The 21,302-nt window shown below is 39.0% G+C and overlaps 1 protein-coding gene across 23 annotated transcripts in view; it reads right to left on the bottom strand.

Annotated features, from left to right (window-relative positions):
* SHISAL1 (shisa like 1) overlaps positions 1–21,302 on the bottom strand; it is an 84,187-nt gene that overhangs the window by 25,276 nt on the left and 37,609 nt on the right. For 22 of the 23 annotated variants that reach the window (XR_016469589.1, XM_090147218.1, XM_090147205.1 and 19 more), the window contains 3 exons: positions 20,209–20,307; positions 9,729–9,942; positions 1,941–2,270 (listed from right to left, as the gene is read on the bottom strand). Coding sequence is in view for 22 of the 23 variants with exons in the window: in XM_090147218.1 (XP_090003344.1) it covers positions 1,941–2,270; positions 9,729–9,942; positions 20,209–20,275 (611 nt within the window). In the remaining variant the exon portion in view is untranslated. Of the gene's footprint in view, positions 1–588; positions 774–1,940; positions 2,271–9,728; positions 9,943–20,208; positions 20,308–21,302 lie in introns of those variants that run through there. The other variant, XM_090147223.1, reaches the window with a different exon arrangement.

The following is a 21,302-nucleotide window of genomic DNA, read 5'->3' on the forward strand; positions in this document are numbered from 1 at the left end:
CCCCAAGCCGAGTCTGTATGCTGTGTAAAAAACTCCTCTTGACAAGAAAAAAAAATCACCTACCTCAACTTGACATCTTATTCAGAATATCACATTATTCAGGTCTCTTCCTTTGATTCTTTTTTGTTTGGTAAAAAGCAGTCAAAAATCATTTTGTGACAATTTGCCCATGGTTATCAGTCTTTAGTTTTGTGTGTTTGTATTTTACATTCTCACTGTTTCTGAACCTGCCTCCCATTTGGTCTTGTTGTGGTTGGTTTTTTTTTTTTTTAATTCTGTTTTGTTTTGGTTGCATTTAACTTTACAGTAGCCTACTTGTGTCATCCTGTCAAATTAGATTAAGCTATGCTTTTTCAGCTATGCATATAAAAAACTAACCCGGTTTTCATGTTGTTTCTGTGTCTCATACCCGAAATGAAATTGTGACATCTTACACTGAAGCAAGTGTTGCTATTTATACAGTCTTTTAAAACCAGAGCAACAGACACATAGACACACATGACAAATAGTCTTTGATACTAGATGAAAATTAACTTCATAATGGTTTATAAATTATAATTTATTTATACCACATAATAGAATCTTTGAATGGTTTAGGTTGGAAGGGACCTTAAAAACAACCTGGTTCCAACCCTACTGCTGTAGGCAGGATCACTTCCCACTACATCAGGCTGCCCAGGGCCATATCCAGTCTGACTCTGAGTACCTCCAGGGATGGGGCTTCCACAGCTTCCGTGGGCAACTATTTTGTACTGTTCCAGTTCCTCATCTCTCTCCGAGTAAAAAAAAAAATCATAATATCTAAACTGTATCTACTCTCTTCAGCTTAAAGTGAATACTTGTCCTGTCACTACATTTCTCTGAAAATGAATTAATCTTTCCTACAGGTACCATTAAGATATTGGAGGGCTTCATGGAGGCCTCCCCAGAGCCTTTTCTTCTCCAATCTGAACAAGTTCCTTCAGCCTCTCTTCATAAGAAAGGTCTGACCCTCTGAGAAACTTCATGACTTCCTTTGGACCCACTCCAATAGCTCCATGTCTTGTGCTGGGTGCCCCAGGCCTGGATGCAGTACTCCAGATGGGGCCTCACAAAGGCAGAACAGAGGGGGACAGTCACCTCTCTTGCCCTGCTGGCCAACCTTCTCTTGATAAAGCCAAATTTACAGTTGCCTTTCCGGGCTGCAAGTGTACACTGTGGGCTCATGTCCAGCCTTTTGTCCACAAGAACCCCAAGTCCTTCTCTGCAGGGCTAAATCCATTTTTCACCCAGTCTCTATTGATATCTGGGACTGCCTCTACCCAACTGCAGCTCCTTGTACTTGGACTTGTTGAACCTCATTTATTTCATGTAGGCCCACTTCTTAAGCTTCGCCAAGTTGCTTTGGCTGGCATCTTTTCCTTTTGTCATATCAGCTGCACCCTCATCTTAGTGTCATCAGCAAATCCGCTGAGGCCTCACTCAATCCCGCTGTCTATGTCATTAATGAAGATCGTAGATAACACCAGTCCCAGTGCAGACCTCTGAGGAACGCACCTCATTACTGATCTCCACCTGGATATAGAGCATTGACTGCAACTCTCTGCATGTATCCAGCCAATTATTTATTCAGCAAACAGTCCACTCTTCAAATCCATCTCTCTCCAATTTAGAGACAAGGATGTTGTATGGGAGTAGTATTTACCATATTTACCATTGAAAAATGGCAGCATCTATTTCTCTGAGAGAACAGTATTACAAGATGATGTAAGACATTCCAGAATAACAAACTCCTAAGCAGCAATTACATAAGACAATTTGTAATATAAAGAATTATGTCTTAGGTACTTGAATGGTACTACACACCCTGAATTTGCAGATGCTTCCAAACGCAAATGACTGTTCACACTACAAAGTAACAGAGTCAAAAAATACATCACAGTATGGCTTAATTTACTTACCAGGCAGATGTACTCTGAAAAGACATCAGGGGTGGGCTTAAAGCATCTCCTTTTAGAGTATGTACTGTCTGTGACGTCTGAGGCTGTGGCTGAGGCTGAGTTTGAGGCTGTGTCTCTGGCTGAGGCTGAGTCTGTACTTGGCTTGGGTCCTGAGCAGAATTAATCCATCGGCTCTGTCCTTGTGTCATCCACTTTCCCTGGATTCCCCACCGTGCTAGGTAAAATTTGCAAATATCATAGTTCATTGAAGAGTAATATAAAAGGTCCAGTACCAGCAAGATCACCACAAAAAAACCATAGATCCACACCCCTAACAGTGCGCTGTAGTTGCTGTAAAAAAAAAAAAGAAGGGAAAACAAGTCAGGTAGTACATCAGTAATCATTACTGTATTAAGAGTTATTTGTTTCTTCAATTATGTCAGTATAATACATAGAAAACAAAAATTTTCTTTTAAAGTACATAATTAAAAATTATAAATACTATGCGACATGGGAGGTTTTTAAAAATGAAGACTCTCTGTCCTGCAAACATTTGGATTTCACTTTCATCTGGGCACATAAAAAATGTATAAATGTGGTCTATGATTAACTCCAGTGCTTTAAACGAGACCACATACAAAGAGTTGATGATGTTAGGTGTGGTAAAGAAGAGCAATGAGAGTGAATGTCCATCTCTTTTGGCCTAGGTTCAGTCCTTCTCTGCCACTGAGTGCAGCCTAGTTCCCTGGAGTCTCTGTCCAGGCTGAGGAATAAGGCTGCTGCTTCTCCCTTCACAGATTTAGCCATTAGCAAAACTGAGCATACATTCCAGAGTCACAGACAGGCTGCTCCAGCGAAGGGCTGCCTTCAACAGCACTTACATGCAACACTCATGTAGAACAGACATTGGCGGCCAAGACCCCTTCCTTCTCTCTGCCTGGCAGAGACATAAGGTCACCAGTACAGGCATACACATATCTCCCTCTACGTTCATGAACACACACACATTTGCAATCCCTCAAGCACCTGGTATGGATCTTCTGTCCATCTAGCATTCCCCCAGATGCCACAGGTACTGGCATGGCCTTTCTGTCTGCCCAGCACTCCTCTGCCCAGATCCTTGAGCACTGCCTGGCACAGCCCTTCAGTCTGCCCGGCACCCCTTCCCACATCCTGAGCCCCATGGGTGTCCTACTTGCTGGATGGTCTAGCTTGAAGTTTGCTGGTGAATATATACTACCCCTTCCCCTGCACACCCGCTCGGGTTTGCAGAGCTCTGTGGCACACTCCCAGTTCAGGTCCCGTTGGATCACAGTTGTGATCCTACAAGGATCAGCTACAAGGTTCATACTCTACCACCTCCCTGGGCAGGGCATTCCAGTGCCTGACCACTCTCTGAGAGAAAAAGTTTGTCCTTATGTCTAATCTAAATCTCCCTTGGTACAACTTGTGGCCCTTTCCTCGGGTCCTGTTTGTTGCCTGGGAGAAGAGGCCAATCCCTCCTCATCACAACCTCTCTTCAGGAAGTTGTAGAGTGCAATGAGGTCTCCCCTCAGCCTCCTCTTCTCCAGACTAAACAATCCCAGCTCCCTCAGCCGCTCCTCATAAGATTTGTGCTCCAGACCCCCCACCAGTTCCGCTGCCCTTCTCTGGACACATATGAGTGAGGATAACCATATGAAAATATGTTGTAATCACTGACCCTGAGGAGGTGTCTACTACTGAAAACAGTCACTGCTGACATGTATTACAAACCTCCAGTCTTAAAAGTTGCTCACTGTGCTTGGACTTGCCTTCAGTTTTCCAACTAATTATTGTTGGATGCAGCAGATGCTATTACAAGTATAGTCTCTCAGGGCATTAGTTTGCTGGTAGTAAATTTAAGAAGGAAAAATACTGACAAGCTCTTATTATATTATGCATTCAATAGGAAGAAAAATTATTACTACATTTGTATGTACATGTTGGTGTAGCTATAGGGTGTTTATGGGGAAAGGCAGTAAAAATTATCTGCTGCTGGCATGGTATGTGGAGCTTTACAGCTAGGACAGATGAGTAAAGCTATTAAAAGAACAAAGAAAGAAAAGAGGTTGAGAACTGGGAGATCTAAAAGGGGAAAAAGTGCTAAAGCTCTGCAGTGACACAATACTAAAAGTAAACAACAACTATCAGGTGAAAGTGCAGTCTGGATTGGAAACTCTGTGAGTGAGGAAGATGAGGTGAGAGCAGAGAAGGAAAGAAACAAGTAAGAATGAATTTGTTAGGTGTACAGGAAAGAACACTGATCTAGACTGAAGAAATGGATGTGGAAGCTATGAAAATGAACAAGCAGAAGAGATACTAATAAAAATGTCATTAGGAAGACAGTCATAGGGGAAAATGATCTCAGAGTAATAGTACTATGTAAGTACTCCCATCTGTTTGGAGCTGAACTTACACAAAGAGAATCTAGCACCAGCTCAACTATGCTCATTCATAGACACTCAGGGAAACTTTGAGGGAATTGCCTTTCATCAGAACATCAATCAAACCTGAAGAAAAAAGGCTGGGAACATGTATTATAGACACAAGAAGGAAAGATATTTTGACAGTTTAAAAAAATGTCCCAAACTCTTTCAAACCTAAAGCATTTCAAGCTCCTGCTTTGAACGTTCACTTCTGTTTAAACTGTTATATGGCTCTTTCATTTTATACTCCTAAAAAATCAGTAATTGAAACAAGAAATCATATGAGAAATCAGAATTTTAATCTCTTTTGCTGCCTGTAAGCACATAACAAGACTGATTCGCCTTTTCAGTGAATGATCTTTCCACTAAACTGATAAACACGCCTAGATTAAATGAGGTTCCATAGCAAACGATTGTGAGTAAGGAGAGGAAGGTTGGGGCTGTTAACGGGCCCTTTCCATGTAACTGCAAAATAAAGCTAGCCTAGGATTACAAACTTTTCAGTAAATTCCTAGAAGGATTGGAAGTAGACAAAGCATAGTGCTTCCAAGAGCCCTTAATTCAAAAGTCAGAAAGAAATCCACTGTAACAAATCCTGTCCTGCACCATTACTGCTAACAGGGTCTGTGTTAGAAAGATGCGAGCTGTGTTTGATCCAGAGGAAGAATGGAAATATTAGAAAATGTTATTTTTGTTTGGCAGCAATTTGAGAGGGAGGAACATTTCTTATGGTTATCTCAGAAGAATTCATTGCTATTTCAGGCATTTAGTTTTACCCATCAGAATTTTGGTTTAGTGAAAATTAGAGTTATTTTGAGTGTTCCAATTTAAAGCAACAATTTATTAATCATGCCATATACGAATTCTCCATCTGTTCCTTCTAAATAACATCTGTTCCTCACAAGTACAGAAATGAAAGAGTGCCTTATTTAACTTAACAGACAGTGGGACAGCATCACTATCAAAGAAGCCTTGTGAAAGATCACAAGCAAAACTAATAGAGTAGCGTGCTTCATGCACAGAGAGAAATGCTGCATGTTGATACACTTTGTTTCTCAAACTATTAAGTTGGTAGAAAATACTAATTTTGCTGATGTTCATAACTACATTAAAATTAAAACTTCCCTACAAATTGAGAAGATACCTTAATTAGATAATAAACAACCTTACTTCTGTACCACTGAATAACAGCAGGGCCAGAGACAGGGCAAAGAACTGGGAATCAAAGCACCTAGGACTCTATCATTTCACTGAGCTGAATGATTTAATTTTAAAAGTTTCACCTTGCAATTTGATTTTTCCGTGCTTCTGTTCAGAAGTTTCATTTTGATAAAAAATTAGTCTGAATGGATTCCAAATCTGTCAAGATTCCAATTATTGGAGTTTGTTCCTTCACCAGGACAGGCGAGTCTAATTGGTTGCTTTGGTGTGGTTGTATCTCCTTATACCCCTCTCACCCCTCTCTGGGTGAAAAGCCTGTCTTCACCTCCTAATTCTCCCACCCTCACAGTAAGTGATTTTGGAGCTTTGCTTTCAGCTTTCATACAAGGCTTAGCATAGTAATGCTTGATGTGACTTCCAAGGCCATCCTGCCCAGTCCTCTGCTGTCATAGGCCTACAGACAGGAAAACTGAATATGCAGTAAAGTTACATGATCATTCCTTCCTAGCTTGTATGTGAAACAGAATAATTCATGGATCTACTACAAAAGCTTAGGAGCTCTTTATTTCAAGACACTTTGGCTTTTGCAGAAATAGAATGTAGAATGTTGTAGAATTGATGCAGGGCCTCCTTATGTAAATATTTGATCTGGCTTCAAGAAGCCTTGAATTGGGCTCTCTGAGGACAATAAATACTTTTTTTACCCGTCTCATCCAATTCCATGTACAAAATCCTACACAGATTTCTCTGACACTCCTACAAAGATATGAAAATAGACAGATTATGCTATTATTTTTACCCATGCAATTCCTTCCATCTAATTTATTAATTTTTTGATAGAGATGGCAAGCAGGTTTTGGACTAAGCTGATTTTTTAGAAGAGTTGTTTGGGTTTTTTTTTATATGCTGCACAGGAACAGAAAATAATTCATTAAGGAATTCGGGTTTAAAAAAACCCAACAAATCAAAACAATTGTGAGCAGAATTCTACAGCTGCAGTATAAATGTGGGCAGATGGCCATGGAAAATGCTTCTTTCCCTATTCTAGTTAAAAAGGACTGTTACTTGCAGTAGTAACACGTTTTAAGTGTTGCCCCAAGCAAATGCAAGCTTACCTCCTTGCAAATTCCTTGGTACTTCTATCACTGAGGAAACCTTGGTACTTTTTTACATGCACACTAAAATAGAAAATATCTAAAGATGTTTGTCCCATCTTCTATTTTCCTGAAGAATCTACTGCTGCAGTACCTTAGAGGTCTTCCCAGCTAAATTACATCTTTTTGGAACAGTTGGTGGTGGAAATGAAAATTTTATGTATTTATTTAGCTTTGCTTTTCTTGTAAAGAAGATTTTCTGGGAGATATTTAACCAAATGCCAGCTCTGCAGGGGACATGCTGCACATGGAGAAAGATACTGCTATTCTGTTCTCACATTGCTTTTGGTGCAGTGTTGTAGAGTGCTGTGCTAAAGCCATTCAACTCTGAAAAACCAGAATAAAAGATAAGAAAAAACACGGATGCATTACAGACTGCCATAACGCTGTTCCAGTGTCAGATCAAGGACTCCTAACACAGTACTGCTGCTGATTCCCATCAGAACATGCATAATAGAAAATCTGAGAGAGGACAGATACAAGACTCAGGTTAATACCATTTTTAAAAATAATCAAATAACTTATTAGACAAAGTGTTATGGAAAAATTTTTGGATGGCAGAATCTTTTCTGTCTGTTAGACATCACTGGTATTCCTATATTTAATACATGAATTGCTAGCATTTAAAAATATTATAAACTGATTAGTCTGTGTGATTGCAAAGATACAGCCCAGTATTCTGCACTTACCAAAACACAGAAATGTTTAGTTATGGAAATTTAAGTAATGTAAATAAACCCACTATCATTATACTGTATGACTGTAGAAGACAAATGGTTTTTCAGCTATGTCACAACAAAGGAATTACATATGACTTCATTAATTTTTCCCCTCAATTGCCTGATAAAACAAGAGATGTGTTTTGATGATCACAAGAATGGCAAAGGGGAAAAATAAACAAAATATTAATAATATTGAATCACTCTTCCCTTACAACTATCATCAGTTTTTTTCAGTTCATTGCTACTCCAATATCCTAAGTCATTCATTCTCTCCAGCCACAGTACAATAGGTTTCATCAGATTTTTTTTTTTCAGTGGTGTGTGAAATTACATCTAAACAAATAGCTGATTTTGTAACAGTATAGTGAATCCTGGATGTATTAGAATCCAAATGAAAAAAAATTACATACGTTAAATAAAGTCCAAGAGTGTTAAGATGTTTATTACAGTGACCTAAGTGTATCTAGGCTTTACTTCTTTCTGCTCCTCTACAGCACATTAAAAGAAAGGCGTCTGCCAATCTCAGTAAGCTCAGGATGAGGAGATCTCTGTCTCTTTACATTGGAGGATCTTTAATAGAATGTTATCTTCTCTTCATTTTCCTGGCCCTGATGGATTTATCAGAAGTAATATCTCAGGAAGTTACAAAAAGGGAATACTGGTTTCACTCATGCACTTCTCTAAACTGTATCTCCCAAAGCTCTTTTTTTGTATTTAACATTTTCTCTCACACCTTTGCTTTGCACCTTTGATCAGCACATAGCTAATGGCCACAAGAAATTCTGGACTGAAGACATATATAAGTTACGCACTCTGCAGGTGATTCTCAATGACTCTTACCAACAAACACTACAGAAATAGCCTCTTCTCCATCATAGCTGCATGAAGTTACCTTTAAAGAAATGACTGCTAGATTAAAACTAAAATAAAGCTTACACTAGGCTCTAAGTATTTTAATTAAAGCAAGATCCCATAGCCCATAGAATATCAAATAACCTTCTTTCCCACTGATGAACTGCTCACACAACGCAGCCCTGAAATAGAAAGAACTCTATGTTTATTTCTGTGGGTGCATGCATGTGTGTGTACATGCACACATGAATGGACATGCAAACAACAAGGCAGGTGGCAGAGAAATGTTCTACATCCCAGGAGACATTTTGCAAGTATCACTCTTTTACGCTACTTACACTACAGGCTCCTTTATTCTAGGTGGTTGTTGCTAACACCTTTTAAGTTATAGTGTGCAATTTCTACATCTATACAAGATTCAAACATCAGAAGGCAGAACTGTAGGAGAGGTGTTAAGGAAGACAACGCTGAGCTGGCTGCTGCTTGCTGCAGTTAAAAGCTAAAGGAGCCAACATCAGTATTCCAGCTCTGCACCTTGTCCTATATAGATGAATGACAACGAGCTGACCAAGGTTTGCACCAGAAAAGAAAACACTGAAATCCCCAAAATAACCAAAAGTCAATAGGTTGGAATTCCACCTGTCTTTAATCTACCTCTTTCTTGCCCTGAACGGCCTGGATACCAGAATAAAATGTCAGGGGAAAGCAGACAGATGAGAATTTGACTGTGGGAGTTTACATCAGCTGAAAGTGGCCCTCTGCACCAAGAGAAATCACAGTGGATTAGGGTGGCCAGAATATAAAATATGATACAAGACAGATCACAAGTGAGCATTTTGCCATCATAAATAAGTAATCAGTAACAAACATCTGCTTGCTACAGATTAGTTTCCTATGAACCCCCTCCCCCCCCAAAACCAACAAAACAAACCTAACTGATATTTAATGTAAGGATAGGCCCCAGAACTACATGGATGTATCTCAGGTAAGAGGCAAGGAGACACAGTGCTGGTATATACGCAAATACATCCTGTTCCCCAAGGTCAGAGATGACAAGAGATTCACGTGTGAAATATCAGAGATTCAGTACAGGGCTGACATGGAAAAAGTCAGCTCCCATGGATGTGGTTTTGAGGTTTATTTTTACAGACATACATTTGAATATAGTTCAGATAAGACTGAAGCTGAGGAGAGACTGTTCATTTGTAACTTTTATATATATCTTCATATCTCTTGTATTTATACGCAGCTTTTACTTACGTACTGTCCAAACAATGTTTATAGTATGCACCAAAGCAATGAAAGCAAAACTAAAATACCATTTCTTTTAAAAGTTCTGTAATAGCAAAAGCCTTTCAGCAGTGTTTCTCTGTGTGTGATTATTTTAATTGCTCCCATCATTAAGTACACCTCAGACTACATTACTAGACCAGGAACAGTTTGGTGAAGAGCACTTGAAACTCATGTACTTACTTATGCATATATCCATCTGCATTCCCTGTTAAGTTCATCTGCATAACAGTCTGAAATTCTGTCTCATTGCAGCAGTATTTAAATACTGTGTTGTTATGGTGACAGCAAAAGATGTAAGATTTATTGTCAGAAAGACGGGGGCAGTGAAAACCAAAGTGGTAGCGTCCTTTGTAGTCTGTATATGGCTCGCAGACCCGAAAATGTGCGGACAACACTGTAAAACAAAGAACAATATTAGCATGGTGACTCATTTCTGTCATCTGTGTGCTATGAACTATAGTTTTTCATTGGTTAAGCTTAAACAACTGTTCTTTGATTTCTGAAAATGTTAATATTTCAGAACTTTCGACATTATAACATTTGATACTAAAAACCGCAGCATTTAGAATTTGTTGTTTTTTGACTTTTACTACTGCTGTAATTCTGATAACTGCCATTTATTTCAAGGGAAGAGAAGAACTGCTTTCCACACCAAGAAACACAGTAGTATTTAGGAAAACATTTTCATAGTGTGTACATAGATATTCACAAAGACCTAACAATGTCCATTTTTGATTTTCCATCAGTGACTTCATAGAAACAAAAAGCTGATGTAAAAACTGCAACAAAAGTTTGAAGATGCTTGATCTCTGTCATTGCTACTGATAGAAATCTCTCTTCCACTGTGAAGGTAGTTCTTCAGTAGGGATTATTCTGTCAGATATAGGAAGTACAAAACATTTTAACAGATCTCAACAACTTTGAAATTGCAATGAGACAGAACTAATAGAAATACAGCTACTCCTGGGAATTCTTACAGGTCTTCTTTATTAAATTCTCATGTAAAGTGTTTATTACACCTCTAAGAACATTTTTTCTGGGACTGTCACAATGCTTTTATCACCACTTTTCCTGAAAAAGACATAAAAGGAAGGCCATCTACACTCTTTGAATGCAGCTGACTGCTGCACACTGTGGTTACAGTGACTGGCACACTGTGGTTACAGCTACATGGTAATACTGCAGGGAGCCTGCTGGTTACCAGCAGCTCTGAACTGGAAGCCATGCAATCACCTCAGTTTGCCTGAACTAACCAAGTGTGCCGAGAGGCAGCAGGGAGAGCCCTTCCAGCATGGTTGTTAATCAGCTACATGTGAATTCCTTCTACATCTGAAAAGTCCTGTATAAAAAAAGCTCCATATACTGCCACCATTCTAACTGATTCATTTTTGTGGAAGGCCCTGTAGTATTAATGGTTATGTGTAGTATCGCTTTCAGTCAGCATGCTGTTTGCTCTGTTATGTTATAACAGAGAGAGGAAAACTGTTTTATGTACCATTTTGGTGGTGGTGTGCTTTTTTTGGGGGGGGAGATTTAGGTTAGACGTCAGGGGGAAATTCTTTACAGAGAGAGTGGTGAGGTACTGGAACAGGCTGCCCAGGGAGGTTGTGGATGCCCCGTCCCTGGAGGTGTTCAAGGCCAGATTGGATGGGGCCCTGGGCAGCCTGGTCTAGCATTAGGTGGGAAGGTTGGTGGCCCTGTGGCCTGTGGCAGGGGGGTTGGAGATTCATGATCCTTGAGGTCCCTTCCAACCCTGGCCATTCTGTGATTCTGTAATTCTGTGTACCATAGGGTGCCCAAAGGATTTCCACTCTAAAGGGAACAAAATATAGAAGTCAAGAATCTGAATGCACAAGTGGCAGTGAAATGTTTTTACTCTGATTCGAGAACAGGCACAGTAATGCTGTGGGCAGCTGTGCTCTGTGAGGTTACACAAACTGAGGATGCTCACTTTAGGCTGGCAGAATTAACTCTTCTAACTTGATGTATGATTTTCATATATGTTTATCAGTACATGAGGGTACCTATAATGACTTGCATAGATTGAGCTTAACTGTACAACATCTCTCCACACACAGTTCCTGTTGACTGGAAATCGTGTTTTCTCATTATTTTCAGGTTTCTCACACTCTTTTACTGTGGGCTTAATCAAATTTTAATGATCATTGCAGTGGAAATGACTTCTTTATTTATGTGTATAGAGGAAGTACAAAGCATTAAACTGAGGAGAAAACAAGGTCACATATTCCCTTCTGAATGAAGGAAAACCACTCTAAACATTTTACAGTCTGAAATATGTATTTATTTTAATGGTTAAACTAGGGCCTAAAAAAATTGCATGAGGATCTCACGAAATCTGTGCAGGAATTCATTTGTATCCTCTCATGCCAAGTTTAGTTTATCATTTACCTGAAACATGGCTCTCCTTGGTAATAGGACGTGTGGCTAGAATGCAAACTTAGGTTTTGTAACCACAAATTTCTTGAGAAAAAAACAACACCAAATCAGATAGATGAGAGCCTCCAAGGACAATCAAACGTGTATAAAACCTGATTCACCCTCTATGAAAGTTCCTATCTCCACTTGTCTCTACTGATTAAGGATCTTATAGCAGTTATCCTCCTGAAACAGACCTCAGCTCCATTCCTAAAATTAGCTGAGATGAACCTAAGCTCTAGCATTAGTATAGCACAGTATTCAGAGAAGTAAGTAATCTCAGATATGGGTTGGTAGGATAATACAGCTATTATGCATGTTATATACACACACATCTGTCATTACTTTAACAACAGAGAAAATCTCTTCATAGACAATGTCATTTGGGATCTGAAGAGCTTGAGGGATGCTGTGATTACCAAAGGAATACAGACACATGTATTTGTTTGAACAAGTACTAACTTCTCTCTCCCCTTGCCCCAACACCTTAAGTAACATAGCAGTAAAATGTAGGTGTTCCATGATTGATCCAGATTTGAAAAATCACAATGGCTGGAGATTGGAAAGAAAGTCACCTGGCCCAACCCCTGCTCCGGCAGGGTCACCAGAGAGCTGGTGATCAAGCTAATAGGCAGCTTTTGAAGATCTCCAAAAAGGAGGCTCCACAACCTCTCCAGGCAATCTGTGCCAGGGCTCTGTCAACTGCATGGGATGAAATTGCTTCCTAGTGCTCATAGGGAGCCCCCTGTATTCTAGTTTGTGCCCACTGCATCCAGTTCTGGCACCAGGCAGCCCTGAAAAGAGCCTGGCTCTGCCTCTTTGCATATTCAGGTATTTACATGTATTTCCCCTAAGACTTCTTTTCTCTAGGCTAAATAGTCTCTCAGCATTTCCTGATATGAGAGATGCTCTAGAAACTTCTTCATCTTAATAGACTTTTGTTGATTTCTTTTCATTATCTCTGTCTCTCTCCTGTACAGGGGAGCCCAGAGCTGAATACAGTATTTTTGATGTGGCCTCAGCAGTGCTGAATAGAGGAAAGGATCACCTTCGTCAACCTGCTGGCAGTACTTTACAACCCAAGATACTATCACCTATCTTTACTACAATGGCTCTGCTGTTTCATTTTCAACTTGATGTCTGCCAGGATTCCCAGGTCCTTTTCTGCCAAATTGCTTTTCAGTTGGGCAGTCCCAGCACGCACATGTGCGTGTTCCTCCCTAGTGACGAGACCTTCATTTTCTTCTGTTAAACCACACAAGGAACCTGTCAGCTCAAATCTCCGGCTTGTCCAGGTCCCTCTGGAAGGCAGCATGAACTTCTGGCCTCTCAGCCACTCCCTCCACTTCTGCATCATCAATAAACTTGCTGGGGGTGCACTCTCTTCCGTCATCATTTTTGTTTTAACTATGCACATTTATTTATTTATTTATTTTTAAAGCTGAGACCTATGGCATGGAAGAAATTCATAAAACAAACAGAGTATTTGACTAATGATTTGATTTCTAATAAGACCAGAAGCTTGATTCAATAACTTAAATACAAAACTCTGGTACCAGTTAAGATTTCCCCAGTCTGTCCTGCCTGTTCTCCAGCTTTCAGTGGAGGAGGCTCAGGTCTCTCATAGCTCCAGTGCATACATGGATGAGCTAGAGCAAGTCTAATGGCATTAAATTAACATGGTTAAGCTCTTGTAAAGTGCCCTAGGCATTCTGTGAATGTTTGATACCAGCTTGCAGGAGTGCATTACACACACTCTAATGCATACAGTTCTACTAATCATTGTTTCTAGGAAAAAAACACCCATGTCTAATGTCAACAAACAGAAAGAACATTGACCTCATTTCTGATTAGTACAGATCAGTATATTAAGGTAATGTCTGCTTGGTGCTTTACTGTAAATCTCTTTACAATCTGGGAGCTTTCCTCTAAGTCACGTTTCCGGGCCTAGTGAATCTGAGTGAAGTGGTAGCCTTCATGGAATAGCCTTGCACTTCAGTAGTGACATTTATCCATAGCGCTTTTATTCACAGTAGTGAGCTGAAGAGTATCCATTCAATCTTTCTCTGATAAATTGCTTGCTTCAGATGCTTCAAATGAAGATATATCTGCATTATAGAATAAGCTGTGCAAAAACTGTTCTTTTAAGATATATACAAGGGCTACTTCAAAAGTAATGCCTCTTGTTTTATAGTATTGGCTAATGACGTTAGAGGCAATGTTGGCAGCATGGCTGCAGAGGCTGAACCCTCCCACCAATAATCCATTACATTTTGTTGCTGTGAGACAGATGGCAGCAGAGGGACAATGTGACTAAATAACGTCTGTAATGGAAGTGCGGAGGAAGCAAAGGTGTGTCATCAAATTCCTCCACATGAAAAAAAATGGCACCCATTGACATTCACTGACATTTGGAGACCAAACAGTAGCTGTGAGCACAGTGAGGTGGTGGGTGGTGCATTTCAGCAGTGGCAACAGTGACAGTGGGTCACCTCTGCTGGTACAGATTTTTACAAACGCAGCATGCAGGTTCTTGTTCAGCACTGATGAAAATGCACAACTAATCATGGCGATTATGTTGAAAAACAGTATTTTGTAGCTGAGAATTTGCTGCATTCGATAGTCTTATCGTGTTCTTTGTATGTGTTACAGTTTCCACTGAAATAAATAGAGGGCATTACTTTCAGAGCAACGTACATACGTACCTCATTATACCTTCATTTATCATGCTTACTTGATATATAATTAGATAAATGTTATGACATATACATGTAAAATGTAGACATGGTTTTTTTTTTGGTATGATGCCTTTTTCCTTTAAAAGTGTTAGATTACTACATTGCAGCTGCATAGTAATTTTTGCAGTGTTTAGTATAGATTGTTGTTTCAAATTCGGGACATTTTAAGAGAAAATGCTTGAAAATAATAGAATAGCAAAACTACTAGTTTTCATATATAATTCCTGCAGCTTAGCCTGGGTAAATTACAGCCAGGTTTAAACTACTGCAAGAGAACAACACCCCTTTGAGGTTAGGCTTGAGTTGTATATGGCTCTAGTGCATGTTGTTAGAACTGAAACTCCTTCTTTGTTTCATAAGCAATGGAATACTTCCATGCTTCTGAAACTATCCAGTGCTGAGAGAGAAAATGCATTGTGAGAATGCATTAGAAGGCTCCAGGACTTTGGAAGGTTTAGATTCCTCCTCACTGCAAAGTAGTTGACTTATCAGCACATGTGAAATGTTCTCTGATCCCTAGACAGGTTCTTTAACCATTCTGAAGGAAACTTAAACACAGCTGAATTTGGTGATGAAAACATGGGAAAGGGTGACTACAGAGAGGAGGCAGAATAGAAGATAACATTGGGTCAGAGCGTGAGTTAAGCTTCTAATAAAATGTATTCCCAAACAAACCCTTAAATAGTAAAATGTGTGCTAGCGATTAAAATAAATAGACAAGAAAAAGCATGAAGTGATGTTTGAGTTCTGGTCTGAATTTACTAGTCACTGCGTGGTGGGTTAACCCTGGTTGGCAGCTATCACCACAAAGTCGCTCATGAACTCCTCCTCCCAGTGAGAGGGGGAAGAAAATCAGAAGGGCAAAGTGAGAAAACTTGTGGGTTGAGATAAAGGCAGTTTAATTTGTGAAGAAGAACAGAAGAAAAAAATAGGTGACATGAAGGCAATCACGCACCACCAGTGGAGAGATGTCTAGTCCATTCCTCAAGCAACGGCAATTATTGAAAAAAAAAAAGAAAAAACCAACGAACTTCTGTCCCAGTTTTATGGCTGGGCATAACATTATCTGCTCAGGAATATCAGTTTGGTCAATGTGGTCCAGCCATATAGCCCCAGTGAGAAACAGAAAATGCCTTGATGCTGTGTAAGCAGCGTCCAGCAACAGCTGCAGCGTTGCTGTGTTATCAATGCTCTATTGGTCACCAGTCTAAAACACAGCACCACAGAAGCTGCTGGAAAGAAAAATAATCCCATCCAACCAAATCCAGTACACCGTGAAAAAGCATTATACAGTTTACAATAAATCAATCATTTCACTTGCTGTATTTGCTTATTGGATGTCTGATTCCTAGAGCAAACTAAAGTATAATGTTTTACAAAGTATTTTTTTCTGAAAATAACTTAAATCCTGAGCATGAAAGAGCCTTATCTCTACAGTAATACTTAGGATAAAAGTAATGTAACTGAAAGGCTGTGGGTTGTGTATTGCAAAGATGGCAGCTGTTTCTGGAGTGGATTTGCATGTGCAAATTCACATCCTGTTTTTGAAAGGCATTACTGAACAGGTTGATGATATAGATGCTCCGATCTCTGTTCCTACTAATTTCCAGAGAATAGTCTGCCATGCTTCAATGGACTGATTTGAGCTCATCTTAAAATTTATCTAGTCTACCATAAAAAGTAAACAGCCAGTGTACATTAAGCTGCTACTGCAGCCCTACCTGTTCATGGTTAAACTGTGCAATGCTCATTTTTTTTTCTAATTTAGTCACATAATTTTTCAAGTACCAAAATTTTCAGAATGGCTGATCTTTATAAGCTTTTCAGATAAATCCACACAAATATTTACGTATTTACATTTTACTTAGCACAACACCAATCATTTGAGAGTCTCTGCAATTTTGCTATGTAAACATTCATGTTTTAATTGAAAGGATAATTAATGTAACATGCAAATAATGTCAAATTTTGCTTGCTAGTATAAGCTTTGATGCCATCTTTTATGTATTTCAATCCATTACATGAATTTAACTATCAATATTTCTGTAGAGTAAAAATAGGCATTACAGTGGTCTGAAAGGATACTCTTACAGTATGACTGCATGCTGCTTCTCCCTCTATTCGGCACTCCCTGTTCAGTTAGTACAGTTAATAAACGTCCATGTATTCTGAAATTGTGCATTATTGTGATAACACTGAAACAAAATCAGTCTGAAGTTTCAGTATGCCTAATTCGATTTTATCTTTTTTTTTTTTTTTTTCTTCATGGAGTCTATTTCTCCCTTCTCTCAGAAAATTTTGCCCATGTTGGGAAATTATAACTCCTTTCTATATATTCTATTATATATTTCTATTGCAACTACTTCTGCATGCATCAGGACAGATTAGGGGATGACCTGCTGGAGATGAGCTCTATGGAGAAGGACACGGGGGTACTTGTGGACATCAGATTGGCTGTGAGCCACCAGTGTGCTCTTATGGCCAAGAAGGACAATGGCATCTTGGGGCATGTTAAAAAGCCAGCAAGTTGAGGGAGGTGATCCTCCCTCTCTACTCTGCCCTGGTGAGGCTGTTTAGACTACTGTCTCCAGTTCTGGGTTTCCCAGTTCAGAAGAGACAGGGATCTCCTAGAAGCAGTCCAGTGGAGTGCCACAAAAATGATAAAGCTCCTGAAGCATCTTCCATATGAGGAAAGACTGAGTAGCTTGGGTCTGTTCAGCCTGGGGAAAAGGAGACAGATTGGATCTGATAAATGTTTATAAATATCTAATGGGAGATAGGCAAATAGATGAGGCCAGACTCTTGGTGATGTGCAGGACAAGGAGCAATGGCCTAAAACTTGAACATAGGAAATTCCATACTAACATGTGGAAGAACTTCTTTACAGTAAGGGCGATGGAGGAGCACTGGAAAAGATTACCCAGAGAGGTTGTGAAGTCTTCTTCTATGAAGATATGGAAGATCTGTCTGGATGCCTACCTGTGTGACCCATTGTAGGGTACCTGCTTTAGCAGGGAGGTCCCTTCCAACCCCTGTGGTTCTGTGATTCTAACCACACAGCTCAAGCTGCTGAATTTTAGCCTCATCCATAGCCACCACCACAGTACCAGACCTACTGCCACTGTTTTCTTTTCTGACAAAAATGAGTTTGGGCCCTCAGAACAGCTGTTCTGAGAACTTGCCTGTTATTTCTGCCCTTTCCTTCTGCCTGCTTAGCTAATTACAGTTACACTTCCAATTGCCAAGTGCAGTTTGCAAGCATGCGTAGAGATTTAAGAACTTGAGTACTAAGGTGGCATGTATTTGTATGTCAAAGATTGGAAGTGAGGCACAATTTTACCCATGAAATCTGAAAATCTAGGAAACTCAAGAAGATTTGCCTTTAGAATTTTCATTTCAGCTCAGTTTAAGAATGCTGTTTGTATAATTTCAGTGAGAATAGCAGTCTCTCTTTTTTCCCCATCAATCTCAGTGCATGATCCATTAGTTTTCCTTTATGGAAGCTGATCCTAGGCAAAAAAAAAAGTACACTCATGTTGGATGCAAAATAACAAATAATAAATGTTATCCTTTCATTCATGTCCCATGAGAGGTCATTTAGCAATGACTTAAACCTAATCCTACAGCTATCAGATTCCGCAGTGAGTGGAACATAGCATGGAAGACTTGTGGTGACCGCAAATGAATCCTGCACTCTACACATTGACTACTACTATTAGTAGGTAAATCATGTAAGAACTGAAGGTCATATATAACTAGTTTCAAATAAAAAACTGTATTTCAGAGGCACTAAGTTTTGTCTCCTAAGAAAGAAATATGTCAGGCCACTGGCTTTTTGCTTGTGTTTGAGGTAACAGGTGTAGCAGCAGATGACTACTACTGTGCATACGTAGTGCTATTAACCATTTTTCTGGAACACAGGTATATTTAAATTATCTTGAGGAAAATGATTGGAAAAGTGGAGTCTCAGGTGGTCTCTAGTGGAAGTCCCCTAAAATGAGCAGTAGAAGTACGAAAACATAATAAAAATCAAAAGAAGAGACCAGAACAGCTTTGTGATGTTTGATCAGTGGGATATAATCACTGAAGTCTTCTTGAATAACTTTCTTTTACACCAGGGAAATAGCTTTCTGAAATGACTTGAACCTGAAAAAAGACAAAGAGATTGCTCTGACCTCCCATGCCTGATTCTTGTGCACAAGAGGCGGGTAGTTAGATAACTAGGGATGTAGAGCTATACACAGGGATAGCAACGAAGAGACTGCACAAGAAAATAGAATTTTAAGATTACACCAACAAGTAGTTTAGCTGATAAACTAACTAACTAAACTAACTTTGATTCCCACAAAAGGAGATTAGATCCAAAGCTAGATAATGATCTATCATTAGTAAGATATCGAACATTTGCAAACAAGCATCAGTACTGTGGGAAAGAAAATCTATACATCAAATAATTGATAGGGATATAGCATTGCATATTACAGGCATCACACATATGCAATAACGTGACAACTCTTACTGAAGCACAAAGATATCTGAAGATATATGATCTCTGGCAAAGTTTTAAATATGGTGATTATAAATGTGGTGCAGTACAAGGGAATATGGAGCAATGATGGAAAAAAACATCAACCACATTTTCAGTTAAAAAGCACTTCAGGAATGGAGGGCAAAAGAGGTCTTACTCAGAGTTAATAATTCCTATGACCAAATCTATTTGGCCTGTGAATATTCACCCCTCCTTTTTGTTGTTTAAACATTCATCTATCATTACAAAATAAATAAATAAATAAATAAAAATCCATGTCTTCAATGTCACAGATAACTTCTGAAGAACAAATGCAACTAGCAATCATAGCATTCAACTAATTCTCAATATAACAGCTAACAGATTGCTGCAAAATCTGTGTGCTAGTACCAAATATCTAGGGCAGATCTAGTGAGTATCTGCAGAAAGAAACACATATTCCCTTCAGGTTCTGTTAGCTCTTCAGATTTGGGAAAATAATGATACTTGCACACTATCATGTCATGCATTTTTCTTTAAGTATGTGTGTGTATATATATATAAATGTAATGTAAGTTAGATCATATCTGATGTGTACTCATTTCAAATACAGTTAAATTCAATGTTCAATCTTTCACATGCTGATGTGTTTTTGTGTACACATATAAACATACATTTGGTACCCAACTTGCTTTTTTTTTCAAATAGATGATCATGGTTGGATTTTACAGTGGTGCGGATTTTGTTTTTTTCTTTTAAGCGAGCTGAAAAACTACTACAGCAAAAGAGTATCTTTTTCTGGTAAACTATGTCAGTGCCCCACCACCTCTTCTTAAGCTGAATTTTCAATTACATTTCACATTTCAGCCTTGGCTGTCAGATGCAAAGATGCTTTATTTGTTACTCAATTAACAACTCATTTGAACGTTTTTTTCCTCATGACATTGACAGATAAATTCAAGATATGAAAGTTAGTTACCTGCTGACAAGAGTAATGAAAGCAGAACCATCAGCACATTCAAGGACTGTTGACCACAACTTGTCATTGTTGGCTTTCATTGGTCCATTAGAGAATCACCTGTTTGATGAGATGCAACATCATAGTTAATTGTCTATTTCATGTCACTTTCGTTTGTTCAAACATTTACTTCCCCACAAAGCTTTGATTAATTGAAATAGCTTCACGCAACAAGAAAAAAAAAAAAAAAATCCCAACCCAACAACATACTTCTTTCTGGACTGTGTTTTATAAGAGAAAATATATTCATTTCTATTATTCCTTTCTCATTTTACCCTGAATGTACAGAGCTATTTACATACTTTTCATTAAGTCGGGGTATAGAGAAATCATATAAAGTCTTTATTGGATATTCACACTTCCCCTGTAATCTAAGATCAGTAAGACCGTGCTTGTTTTACTGTCACATGAATGGGCTGTTGTATTATGCCTGTAAGAACCAGAAGGATATAAACAATGTAAAAATAAATTATCTGCTTTGGAAGTCGATCTGTTTTACTCCAATAGAGGGTGCAGTCGTTCAGAAAGTGGGTTGAACAACTGAGATGGCTGGAAACATTTGAAAAAATTGCTTTGATTCTAATGAAAAGACTTTTGTAGAATTATTCTTATTTCTTGGTTTTCCTGGAAGACAGGGCAAGATGTGATCAGTTTGGCTGGCAGTTGTTCATAAAAAGGATAGCCTAGATTATTTTGCAGAAAAGCCCTACAGCTGGGGAAACACATCTTACATCTGCATTGCTTCAACATCACCAGCTGCATTTCACACATCTATGGCAGAGGTTCTGTCCTGGTGCAAACAGCGTCACCAACACCAGCAGGAACATCTGGTACCTGTTGTCATTGCTAATGCAGACTAATGCTGGTCTTCAGCATCCTGAACTCACACAGACATTAGAAAATAATAAGAAGGTAATTGTTGGCCTGTACAACACTGGGAGATCAGCCTATACATCAGAAAACCTAGGTTTTACTACTGAAGGCTGTTGGGTTGCATCTTATACTTGGGCTGTTGAAAAAAAAAATAAGACTTATAAAGGAGTGACTTGAAAAAA

Source organism: Phasianus colchicus, chromosome 1, assembly GCF_987193195.1.
Source record: "Phasianus colchicus chromosome 1, bPhaCol1.hap1.1, whole genome shotgun sequence".
Taxonomy (NCBI): domain Eukaryota; kingdom Metazoa; phylum Chordata; class Aves; order Galliformes; family Phasianidae; genus Phasianus; species Phasianus colchicus.